Consider the following 13,572-nt stretch of genomic DNA (forward strand, 5'->3'; position numbering starts at 1 on the left):
TTAGTAATAAAAGACAAGTTTACCTAATGAAGTCAATACTGAATGAAACAGACCCCAAATGTATAAAAAGGAAATGCATTACGTCAAAAGTTCTTTGTGGTTGTTCATCCTCTGTTTAAGCATATGTGACCGTTTCAGAAAAGACAAGTATAACTTACTTTAGTGGGCAATGGACATTCATCCAGTAACAATGTTATAACAGCTGGTCCCAGTGGATCTTCCAATGGAATAACTCTAATTAAAGACTGGACAACGTCCAACCATCCTTCATCTAAGAGCAAATCAAGAAGATTATATGGTGGAGGCACTATTTTAAAAATGTAAAAATATAGAACTTATAACACAAGGTGACTTCACAATAAAATCGAAACACTTTTGGCTTTTATCCTGTAGCTTTTAAGCAGCTAACATTGGCATGGATGTAGTCATTAATTTAGTCATCATGGTAGAACAAAAGATTCTTAATTTATAGAAGCCTGGTGATTTGGAGTTATCTTCATTTAGAGAAAATTGAAGCTATGGTCCTGGGTTCTCAAATCATAATTAAAACAGTTTCAGTGTCTTCTTTATGACATAGGAGTTTACTGAAAAGATTAAGTATCTGAAGCAGCTGGCTCTACTTTTAGAATGACACTTAGGAAACTGAGGGACAAAAAATTCCCCTCCATTCTGGAAGGGCTATGGTCAAAGATCTGTCAAATCCCAACAAAATTTTTCTTTTAATAATTTTGGTGAAATAAAACCAATACGGAGAGGTGCAGCTATATATTCAGGATGCAGTATACAGTGGTTATTATTACCCCTATACAGGAAAATTTCCATACACTAACGGCTTTTTTCATGGTCACGTGTATTAAGTACTTTTGGAATCTTATTTTTTAAAAAAGTGGCCACATTTCTTCATAATCATTAATTCATTAGAAAGTATTTTAAGAAAACTATAAGAAAAGAATACCTGTTTCTGCCATTTCGTGCAATGTAATCATTGAATAGGGAGGTTCCTGATCACTGAAAAACAAACAGTCAAGACATCAAACTTGAAGAACTAAGAAATGACAATCCCAAATAAAAACTCAAACTGAAAGTGTGGGAGGAGAGAGAGAAAGAAGAAATGAACATGAATGGATACGGAGAGAGATGGAAGAGACAGTTGCAGCTCCACTCCGTAAGGACCAACACACACCACATGTGCTCATTTCCAAACCGCTGTCTGTGATGGCCCACAAATAAAATGGGTGGGAGGGCATAGGAAAGGACCACCACTGGCCTGAAGTAAAAGCACAGGACTAAAACTGGAGGCCAGGGTACTTTCAGCTTTCCTCTAGAGGCCCAATGCCAATGAGATGAGTCAACATCATCTACCTCCAACTTACCTCAAAGAAACACCAGGAAGGGAGATTATAATCTCAACAGAGGATTTATGGAAGCAAGGGCCTACATAAACATCTTCATTTTTAAGGGTTCTTCTGGGAAATATCACTATTTGCTTGAACTTCATTAAATGGGTGTTAGAAGAAAAAGAAACCAAACTTAAGTGAGGAGCTACTTAATATTTTAGACACCGGGAGCACCTGGGTGGCTCAGTTGGTTAAGCATCTGACTTCAGCTCAGGTCATGATCTCAGGGTCCTGGGATCAAGTCCCACGTTGGGACTCCCGGCTGAGCAGGAGCCTGCTTCTCCCTCTCCCTCTGCATCTCCCCCTGCTCGAGCTCGTGCTCTAAGTAAAAAATTATTTTTTAATTTAATTTTAATTTTTTTAATTTAATTTTTTTAATTTAATTTAATTTTTAAAAAGTTATTTTTTAAAAAAGATTTTATTTATTTGTCAGACAGAGAGGGTGTGTGCCAAGTGCACAAGCAGGTGGAACAGCAGGCAGAGGGAGAAGCAGGCTTCCCGCTGAGCAGGGAGCCCGATGTGGGACTCCATCCCAGGACCCTGGGATCATGACCTGAGCCGAAGGCAGACGTGCTTAACTGACTGAGCCACCCAGGCATCCCATAATTAAGTCTTTAAAAAAAATTCTAGACAATGCTCTAAAATGGCATTATATACCTTAATTCAGTGGGTTTTCAATCTGTGATCCCCGGAATCTTGAGGAGGAGCTTTAGGGGAACTTCAATAATGAATGAAATACTCTCCATCAAATAATGGTAAATCTAATTGCTTAGGGAATATATTCACATTTACTTACATATTGTGGCTCTTTTACTAAGAAGAAACTGCAAAAACTATTGTCTTCAATCATTTAATCCTCAGGATAATCTTGTGATATGGGAATTATTAAGTTCATTTCAGGTACTTATTAAGTATTGTTTATTTGACATATCCTGTACCTTTCCATAACAAGGCAAAATTCTCATTTAAAAGATTTGTCTTAAATGATGTAACTGACTGATTACAAATACTTCTGGAGAGCAATCTAGCAATAATGAAATTAAATGTACCCAACAATGCTAGATAAACTATTACACAGGTAACAGATGCATATGAAATTATTTGCTGCAGTGCCATTTGTAGGAACAAAAATTTGGAATTAATCTAAGTGACCATCACCAGATTACAGGATAACAAAATATAGTACTTTCAGGCACACAAAGATATACTCTGCAGGAGTGAGAAGCAGTTGTAGCTTTACATACAGTAACATAGGTCTCAAACATAATGTTGAGAGAAGTTAAAAACAAGATTTATACAACTGTATCACTTATATAAATTTTTTTTTAATTTATTTATTTGACAGAGAGAGAGAGACAGAGAAAGAGCACAAGCAAGGGGAGTGGCAGAGGGAGAGGGAGAAGCAGGCTCCCTGCTGAGGAGGGAGCACAGTGGGGCACTCGATCCCAGGACCCTGGGATCATGACCTGAGCTGAAGGCAGATGCTTAACCAACTGAGTCACCCAGGCACCCCACTTATATAAGTTGTTAAAATCACACACAAAACACTAACATAAACTTCCTATACAGACATAAATAAATATACGGCAGGCAGATTGGAAGAACATCACAAGAATGGCTACCCACTGATATTTGGATAGTGGGTGGCAAAGGGGACAATGGGGTTAGGGAAAAAGGGAAAAATAATAAAAATATGGCAAAGTCAGTGACCAGTAAGGACTATGAGGACCTCAATTCTACACAGATTCACTAAAAGGACACCCACATCCTTACATTCAAAAAACAAGATAAATTTCTTTGTGGAACTGAAGTGGAGCAGAAATTCCTAGTGGAAGGCAGGAGCTAAAGCCGTAGGACACCGGGGCTCACTGTCTGGAACTAGACAGAGGTGACCAGGAGCCACAAGCCTGTGTGGTAGGTAATGGGGACCAAAACCCCACCTGTGCAGCTTGGACAGGGTTGCCTGCTCAATTCAAGAAGTTGAAAAAGTTATGATCATCAGAGCTATAATTGGTATCAAGCTGCAAGTCTCCAGTGACAGAAAAGGCAAAGAAAGCCATGCAAGCAGGACTTGGGCTTCTCACAGTGATATGGGAACTCGGAACCACCAATTTTAGGTTCAGTCATAGCCTGAAGGTGGATGGGGATGACAATGAAAGTGACAGGAAGAGAGAGAGGCAGAAAGACAGTGTGACAAAGAGGGAGACAGAACACACAGAGTGAAGAAAAAACTTCCATCAGGACTCTGTAAATTATAGTTCCAAACCATGAGAATAACATTAATACCATTGACAATCTGAGGATAAAGTCTCTACCAAAAAAATGCAAATAACAGAACTTCAAAATGATTTTAAAATAAGTGTGTTTCCTTTTTTTTTTTAAAGATTATATTTGACAGAGAGAGACACAGTGAGAGAGGGAACACAAGCAGGGGGAGTGGGTGAGGAGAAGCAGGCTCCTGGCTGAGCAGGGAGCCCGATGTGGTGCTCGATCCCAGGACCCCGGGATCATGACCTGAACCGAAGGCAGACACCCAACAACTGAGCCACCCAGGCGCCCCTAAAGTGTGTTTCCTATAGCAGCTCTCTCACTCTAGCTTTAGAAACTGCTCTCCTGGGGCGCATGGGTGGCTTGATTGTTAAGTGTCTGCCTTCAGCTCAGGTCATGGTCCCAGGTTCCTGGGATCGAGCCCACAGTGGGCTCCCTGCTCAGCCAGGAGCCTGCTTCTCCTCTCCCACTCCCTCTGCTTGTGTTCCCTCTCTCGCTGTCTCTCTCTCTCTGTCAAATAAATAAATAGAATCTTAAAAAGAAAGAAAGAAAGAAAGAAACTGCTCTCCTCTCAGAGCAATGTTACCCTTTCCTAAGTAACAAGCAGAAAGAGGACAACAATCACGGTCAATCGCTCTCTAACTGCGACATCTGCATACACCCTTTCACGTAAACTTGTACTAAGTCCATCTGTCCTGCCGTTCATGGTTAGTTTTAACAGCCTTATCAACTTTATAGGTTATGAAATTCTTCTCCTTCAGTAGCTTCTGAAAAACAAGCTACAGTGACTAGGTTTGTAACTGAGTCCTGTTTTGCCATTAGATTTACTAACAGGTCCTGTCACATTTGCTCTCCATCTGCCCTGTTTGTTCATTCTCAGAAGTTATAGCTATAATTCGGTATAAGCAGGTTTAAGATAAAAGTGACCCTATTACTCAAATGTACGCTGCTTGCTTCATGTAAGTGAATTATACGCTTCATCAACAAGTTCATTTATAATTTTGTAACATTTTCTAAAAGCTTGGAGATAAAACTCCTACCTTGCTCCCACACACTCTTACTCTTTTTAAAAAATATGGCAAAGCCTATTCTGTACCTGCTTTTCCAGTGGGCTTAAAAACACTGCTTGTGGTTTACTTCCTTACTTAGGAAGGGCAACTTCTCATTATAATTTTATAGTATGTTTTGAATGTCACCATGAAGAATCTAAATAACAGTTTCTAGCCCCTTGCCTGGGTCTGAGGGATGAAAATGGCATAGATTTATATTCAATAAATATTTTCTACAAAAATAGGAACATTAAATTAGTTCAGATACCAGAACTACTTCAAAGGCTGGTTTAATAAACTTAGGAAGGCCTTTCTGAATTGGTTATGGAGAATATTTCTTCCTTTTTTAATTTTTTGTTATGTTAATCACCATACATCATTAGTTTTTAATGTAGTGTTCCATGATTGTTTGTGCATAATACCTAGTGCTCCACGCAGAACGTGCCCTCTTTAATACCCATCACCAGGCTAACCCATCCCCCCACCCCCCTCCCCTCTAGAATCCTCAGTTTGTTTTTCAGAGTCTATCATCTCTCATGGTTCATCTCCCCCTCTGATTCCCCCCCTTCATTCTTCCCCTCCTGCTATCTTCTTTTTTTTTTCTTAACATATATTGCATTATTTGTTTCAGAGGTACATATCTGTGATTCAACAGTCTTGCACAATTCACAGCGCTCACCATAGCACATACCCTCCCCAATGTCTATCACCCAGCCACCCCCTCCCTCCCACCCCCCATGGTTATAGAGAATATTTCTAAGAGCCACCTTTCCCCAGCATGTTTTACAGCAAATAGAAAAATGTGCAAAACAAATTTATTTCTATGAGGGGAAAAAAGTCACCTCAGAATAATATGCATAGGTATAGCTTGCTTAATGCTACAATTTTGAGGAATTAAACAAAACTGGATTTTTATAAATGTGATGATCAAATAGTTGGACACTTAAATTTACTAGCAGAGGCTGAAGCAAAAAGAATCCACATATAACTTAAAAAAAAACCCCACAACTGGAATGTGCAAGGCACTATGCTAGATGCTTTATATATATTATCTCATGATAATCCGTGTAAGAAAGGTATTATTTCCCTCTTATAGATGAGGAATCTGAGGCTTAGGGAAATAACTCACCCATTGTCACGTAGCTAGTTAAGGAGCTGGGCCAAAATCTGAAACTTGGTCCATCATGGTTCTAAAACTTTTGCTCCTAACTACTGAACTGCATGGTTAAATCAAAATATTTTTTCAACTTGAACGACGTTCTCCCATTTCACTGTTATTCAATCTGGGATTTCACACTTACAGTTAGACAAAGCAGGGGAGAAACAAAAAAGGTACAGGTGAGCCCTGCAGTTTCAATTTACAAGCTTCCCAAATGGATCGGAGATGGCCAAATGAGGGAGGAGGATGAATACTCTCCTTGACCCAGGTCCTTCCGTTGCCAACAGAAAGCGCAAGAGCCATGCTCTTGAATCTCTGGTCAGTGGCATAGATAGGTAAGCAAAATAAGAGTTGGTCCTCATGAAACTATTTCCTACTGCAGCTTGCAACACAAACTCACTCCATGTTTACTACATGCCCTAATAAAGACTGTAGCTTTAATTAGTGTTTTCTGCTATCGAAATGTTTAGACATTTCCAGATAGGAGTAGATGTAGCAAGTAAAAACATCAAACCTTATAATTTACTCTGCCATCGGAGGAGAAATAAAATATTCTCCCTTGCCTTATAAGCTCATGGCTTGGTGAATATCTTCTAATAAAGTGAAGGACTCAAAAGTGATGGTTCCTCTAGAACATTTTTCATCGCATAGGGCGTGACTAGGGGGTCATATACTTACTTATCTACAAGAGTCCGTATGACTGCTAGTGTGTCCAGCACTAGCCCGTCTACATTTTGTTTCTTTCTCCTTGGCTCATGGGGTCCTCGGCCCCTCCTTGGTGGCCGAACAGGATCCCGGGGTTGGCTCCTCGTGTCAGCAGTCGGTACTGCACTGTTCTCGGCCTGCTGCTGCTGGTTGTCAACACTGTCTTCTGCTCCGCTGTCGTCTCGGCAGATACAGGAATTACCCATGGTAGCTGTGGCACCTCTAGTCCCCAGGAAGTGGGCTATGTGCTCCTCAAGAGTCAACAGCAGACCCTGGCCAAGGCTTCTGCTCACTAAGAACACGGCCCAACCAAAGACAATCATTTAGATAGTTTTCAGTTTTCCAAGTACTGTTTTCATAATCTGGAGTCGAGGAACTTGCATTCTATTTGTTTTTAACAACTGAATGTGGCAGAAAGTTGCAGAACTGATCTCCAACATTATCAATTACAGGGAATCCGGATCATCCAGTGGCAGTTCTAAAACAGAAGAAAGGAAAAATGAATCCAAGGTTCTTGGTCACTTAATTACTCAAAACTTTCTTAGTTTGGTTTTGTAAGCATTAGGATCACAAGGGCAAATCATCTTTGGTTATTTTCATAGGTTTCCAACACAAAGAGGTACCTTTGCATAAGAAAACTGACAATTAAGAATTCCTTTTTATTATAAAGTTGATTGCTAAACCATACCCATGTAAACAGGAGTGACCACTGATTTTTTTTTAACCGTATGTGTGGTTTTGCCCATACAGAAATACATTAGAAGAATGTGTGCAGTTGTTTCAAGCGCTCCTTTTGTGGATTCAAAAAAAAATAAACTGTCTCCGTTTTAAATTTAAATGTATGAGAAAAGTTAATATGTTTCAAATAGACTATCTAATTACAGATGTTTCTTGCTTACGAAGTTATGATACAAATGTGATAGCACCCACTATCTAGAAGAATAAAAGGTAGAGTGTTTCACTTGAATGCAATCACCAAACTGCACAGATTTCCCATTTGGAGGGACTCGAGAATTTACAGAAATCACAGAAGCATTTACAAAGCTTTTCTGCTCTGTAAGCAACCCTGTTTGGGGAGAGGCAAAAATGTATCACAAGGTTACATTTCCACAATGATCAGTTTGTTGTAGGCCATGTCTGCTACCAAGTTACAAAGAAGGATGCACCAATTATCTTTGTCCAAAAATACTAAGCACCTTGTGCCCCCATCATGGTGGCACCGGGAGAACAAAGATGGACAAAGTCTGTGATTTGGATGGAATTCATGGAGGGCCATTCTCATCCCATACAGTATGTTCATCAACAAAAAACCTAATGATAGAACCTGTTCTTCATTAACGAGAAAATCTGGTTAGGTTTAGAAAGGAGGATCTGGAAGAAGAAAATGGACAGGGTGGGGTTGGTAACAGAAAGCAAAAAATCACGCCAAGACCTGGAGATAGGGCCCATAGGGGCGCAAAGAGACACAAGGAATAGAGATTAGTATGCACTCTCCACTCAACATTTGGTTATTTATAATTAAATCTGCATATACTGAGTACCCACTCAGGAATAGAGATAAATGTGTAATTCAATGGAATTAGAAGCAAGAGAAGTTACTTCCATTATTGGGACAGATTTGCAGCAAGTTCTAAATATTTGCCCAGTTTAATTACTGCTCATGGAGGAAAACCGAAGAAAAGGAGACAGGTGGAGATGGAACGTCTTTACACATACATATAATAATCTAATCTAATCTGTATAGAGATGGGGCAAGACAAGAAAAGGAAGGGCAGGAGGGGGATGGGAAGAGAGAAGAGAGGCAACAGACATGATCTCCCTCCAGACTACCAAGACAGCAATGTCTGAACCAAGTCATACCATAGGTGTTGTTGGTTCCCCCAAAACAGTCAGGTGGTCTTTAAAATTTGGAGGTTAGGCTTAAAAGGATGTGACTAGAGTATAGGTAGGAGCATGAGGCAAGGATTCAGCTGGAAACAGCTTTTTAAAAGAGGACACAATCTAAACTGGCAAAGAGTTGAAGTTATACCATTCCCATTACTGCAGGGACCGTGGGAGACAATTCCCCCACAGAGGGCAGGTAACCAAGAGATTTCAATGCTTAAAAGGACAGATGACAGAAATCAGAAACAATGCTTTTAAGAGGGTCCCTGGTGTAAATTTCAATTGATCTTATAAATTATGCTGCTTTCTGAGAAAGACCAAAATATAACAGTTAAGCGATGCTCCTGTCCTTCTCACAGAATGTTCGGAGAGGGCACGGTTGGAACAATGAGGGGTAAAGAATCCAAGGTTTTCTGGCAGGTTTGCCCAGCTGATATACCACTAGTGCACTCCCTTGAAATCCCAAAGTACTATATTAAAACTTTATCTGTTAACTTTTTATTTTTTTAAATATTATTTATTTATTTGACAGGGAGAGAGAGACAGCGAGAGAGGGAACACAAGCAGGGGGAGTGGGAGAGGGAGAAGCAGACTTCCTGCTGAGCAGGGAGCCTAATGCGGCTGGGACTCAAATCCCAGGACCCTGGGATCATGACCTGAGCCCATGGCAGACGCTTAATGACTAAGCCACCCAGGCGCCCCTATCTGTTAACTTTTTAAAACAAAAAATGGATGCGCGTTCATTTTCAGACCCAAATGCTGTATACAGTCTACAGAAAAGTGAAAGCCTCTCTTCTGAGAAGAAAGGCTTTCTTCATAGCCCATTCCCTTTCCCAGAGGTAACCCCTGCTAAAAGCTTCATGTATCTGTTTCCATACCCATTATTATATACTCACAAAACTTTTTTTAAACTTAACTAGGACAATGCCATAACCATTGTTCTGTGGTTCACTTTTTTCCACTTAAACAACACATCTTTCTGTATCAGAATATCTAAAACCACTCCTCATCCCAGTTAAGACTGATTTGAAATCTATACTCTGGATTGTCATAGTTTCTTACTATGCCATAAAAATCTGTGTCTAAACCAACTAATACCTTGGGGATGGTAGAGGAGTGGTCCAGGATTCAATACAAGGGAACTCTATTTGGGAATGCATCATCTCCTGGCCAAATGCTTTCTCACCCTAAACTGCTCTGTGGTGTCAAGGTTACTAGAGCAGAGGGAATTCTACTGGATTCTCTAAAGCTTCTGAGCCTTTCCACACGATCAGTATGGAAGTTGGGACAGGCATGACATGCAAATAGTAGATTCAGTCCAACCAGACACATTAAATTGGGGAAGGTGTGTATACCTAAGGAAGGGAGACCAATCCGATATTAGAAAAAATTGGTAACAGGGCACCTGGGTGGCTCAGTTGGTTAAGTGACTGCCTTCGGCTCAGGTCATGATCCTGGAGTCCCAGGATCGAGTCCCACCTTGGGCTCCCTGCTCATAAGGGTGTCCCCTGCGTTCCCCCCCCCATGCTCTCTCTTTCTCTCATTTTCTCTCTCTCAAATAAATAAAATCTTAAAAAAAAAAAAAGAAAAAATTGGTAATGATTTGAGAACGTCAAGGTGAGATTAATCCCAGAAAACAAAATGTTAGAGGGGAGAGGGCACCTGGGTGGCTCAGTTGGTTAAGCGACTGCCTTCAGCTCAGGTCATGATCCTGGAGTCCCGGGATCGAGCCCTGCATCAGGCTCCCTGCTGAGCAGGGAGTCTGCTTCTCCCTCTGACCCTCCCCCCTCTCATGCTCTCTCTCATTCTCTCAAATAAATAAATAAATAAAGTCTTTAAAAAAAATGTTAGAGGGGAGAGAACACAGGATCCTTACAGTTTAATACCAACACTTGTAAAGCTATTTAGATTAACAAGAAATGTTGGGAATGCTTATGAGAAAAGCAGTGGGTTTAAAAAAAGTTTGTTGAATCTCAGAGTCTTAAACTTCATTTTATCAAAAAAAAATTTTTTTTTTGCTAAACTGGATAAAGAATTAATGTATGCAGATTTCCTTTTAGTACAGTTCCAAAGTAAATGGAAGATATCTAATACATACAGGTATTTTTTAAAATCTGACTTAATTTGGAGGAAGATGACAAGAATGATGTGGCCTTTTTTTTTTTTTTTTTCCTATTTCCATACTGAATTCAAGTGTAGTTCAGGTCAGTTTCTTCTAAGAGTCATTTTCCCTAAATGGCCCAGAAAAAGATGCCAACCACAAAATTTGTCATAGAACAAAATGAAGTAAAAAAAAAAGTTTTCAAATATTTTAAAACCAAAGACTTTCTCTTTTAAGGACTAACTGTAAAGACCAGGTGTAAGGAAGACTTAACTAGGTGGGAGGAGCTGTGAGGCATTCAAAGGAAAGTCTATGAAACATACAAGAAAAAAGTAAGAGCTGGTATCTTTAAAAACCTCTTGAAATGGACATACAGAGAATCTTAAGGGTTACAGCTAAAGGCAGGGCATATTAATGAACAAAGTATAATCTTTTAGATTCATTCAGTGCCAAAGAATGTATAGCTTTTCATCTGGAAATCTTCGTCACTCTTGGTACCTTTCTCAGAGAACAAATTGTGAATACTTTAGGCAAAAGACTGGGTAATGAAACTAAACAATTATACTTTATACAGCTTTGTTTTATCTCATTTCAAAAAGCGTTATGTGGTCCTCTTCCGAAGGACCATTGTTTAAAGACAGTAACACTCAGCCTACAGATCTTCTGCAGGACGCCAGAGGCCTCCTCCAGCAGAGCATGGGTTTGCAGTTCGACAGACTGGGCTCAGGTCCCAGCCCTGCAATATTTACAGCTACACAGTCTAATTACCCTGGCTCTTGACACACTTTAAAACATGGAGACAGGGGCGCCTGGGTGGCTCAGTCGGTTAAGCGGCTGCCTTCGGCTCAGGTCATGATCCCAGGGTCCTGGGATCGAGCTCTGCATCGGGCTCCCTGCTCTCCAGGAAGCCTGCTTCTCCCTCTCCCACTCCCCCTGCTTGTGTTCCTGCTCTCGCTCTCTCTCTTTCTGTCAAATAAATGAATAAAATCTTAACAAAACAAAACATGGAGATAATAATAGTTATTACACAGTACTACAGTGAGGATTAAATGTAAAAGAGCATGTCAAACATGTGGCATGGAGCCTAATGCATTGGATCCAAAATGCAAGATGTTATTATAAAATGAGTAAATAATCTGGGATGTGGGGACTCTGGAATAAGACCTGATTTAAGAACATTACGATAATTAAAGAAGTTATCTTTTATAGTTCTCATCTACTCTGTACTAAAATAATTTTTACTTATCTATACTTTTAGACAAAGAACCTTGGAAGGGATTGTAGCTTAATCATCCTGAAGGCGATGGGTATTAGAATTGCTTAGGTACTTCTAAAAATGCAAATTCCTGGTTCCACTCCAAATCGCCAGAATCAAAATTTCTAGGATGTGGCCCAAGCACGTGTTTTCTTAAAATTCTCCAGTTGATTCTGATGGTGGCCAGCTCTGGAAATCATTGTTTTATAATATCTAACACAGAACCTGTCACAATAGGCAGGACCTACAGACGGAATGAAGGGACAAACGGAAACACTACAGAGTGATTCATCTGGGGTCAAAAATGTTAATCTCCCTTTCCAGAAAAATGAACTAAGACTATCTTTGAACATAGCATTTTGGAGAGGGCAGCCAAAAAAACCCGTAAGAATACAGTTAAATCCATTAATGATTACATATAGTACATATCAACACAGTGAATAAAACAGCTCCCTATGTTTCCCACCAGATCCACTCTACGAAGCATCATAACCTGCTTATGGGTACCCTGCTAATGGGTATTGTCATTCAACTGTTGACAGGCTGAATGGAATAGAAAATGAGTGAGAACGGAGATTATGTAAAGGCAAAACATCTCAAATAGCTGTATACTTCCCCATAACTTTGAAGACTACTTAGCATTAGATTGGTCGAGTCTCAAAAGAACCCCCCGCAAAAAGCTAGTCACATAATTTAAATAGACACAACGATTAGATCTGTGATTGTAGCAATCATCAACTGATTATAATGATACCGCTGGATGCCATTGCTTAGTAGAGACACTTTTTACCATCTAAATGGTAATGCTTTGTAAATCATTATACTGTTCATAGCCATTTTGCTGCAAGAGCATAATTTTAATCAAGCATTTCCTTTTACAAAAGAAAGTGAAGACTATTTTTTCCACTTCTATATCACTTGTGGTTTATTCGATTTTTACATTTTATCTACTTTAAAGCTGCTTTGAAAGGAAAAAAAAATCAAACTGGGCCTCTCAGTAAGTTTAGTGTTAAAGTGGTGAGCTCTGGTACTCAACACATAGACCTCTACCATCATAAACAGCTCACCACAGAGACATCTGGCCAACTGGTCTAACCCTGTCTGACAATGGTCCAGGAACCAGTGATTCATCTCTTCAAATATTTGCTTGCATTCAATCATAATACAGCTCAGTGGCATTAAGAATACTTTCTTTTCTCTGAAAATAAGACTTCAGGATTATGCTGCCAAGAAAGGAGAAGCTGGTTAAATGAATGGCCATAGGAAGAAAAACCAAACTTGGGGAATGAAATTACTATTGCTGTCATCTTTGCCTCATCATTCCAAAACAGTGTTACAGGATGCCGTAATTTTTTCCAATTTACTCACCAATTCCTGAAGACTAAATCCTACAGCATAAACAGTAGCAACATGTAATACACTGGAAATTTTAATGGTTTTCTTTCATTAGAAAGTGTTTTGGACTTTATCCTAAGGCAGTGAATGTATTACAAGTGGTAGCTTCCAGTGTCATATTTAGTGCCCCCTCAGTATTCTGTTATGAACAAGTTCAAACACAGAGAAAAGCTGAATTTTACAGTGAACACCTATATACCCAGCATCTACATTCTAACAATATCTTATACTTGCTTTATCACACATCTACCCATTTCTATCCGTCATCAGTCCATCTAATTGGTTTTGATGCATTTCAAAGTAAATTACAGGTATCAGTATACTACCCCCTAAATCATTCAGCATGCATATCACTAACT

General features: G+C 39.6%; 1 protein-coding gene across 3 annotated transcripts in view; it reads right to left on the reverse strand.

Annotated features, from left to right (window-relative positions):
• Positions 1 to 13,572, reverse strand: part of RSPRY1 (ring finger and SPRY domain containing 1) — a 41,973-nt gene that overhangs the window by 22,186 nt on the left and 6,215 nt on the right. For 2 of the 3 annotated variants that reach the window (XM_027618117.1, XM_027618116.1), the window contains exons 2-4: positions 6,552 to 7,056; positions 956 to 1,008; positions 159 to 271 (exon numbers count right to left, since the gene is read on the reverse strand). In XM_027618117.1, coding sequence (XP_027473918.1) covers positions 159 to 271; positions 956 to 1,008; positions 6,552 to 6,901 — 516 coding nt within the window. In that variant the 5' untranslated portion in view covers positions 6,902 to 7,056. Of the gene's footprint in view, positions 1 to 158; positions 272 to 955; positions 1,009 to 6,551; positions 7,057 to 12,885; positions 13,522 to 13,572 lie in introns of those variants that run through there. The other variant, XM_027618118.1, reaches the window with a different exon arrangement.

This window comes from Zalophus californianus, chromosome 17, assembly GCF_009762305.2.
Source record: "Zalophus californianus isolate mZalCal1 chromosome 17, mZalCal1.pri.v2, whole genome shotgun sequence".
NCBI classification, from domain to species: Eukaryota; Metazoa; Chordata; class Mammalia; order Carnivora; family Otariidae; genus Zalophus; species Zalophus californianus.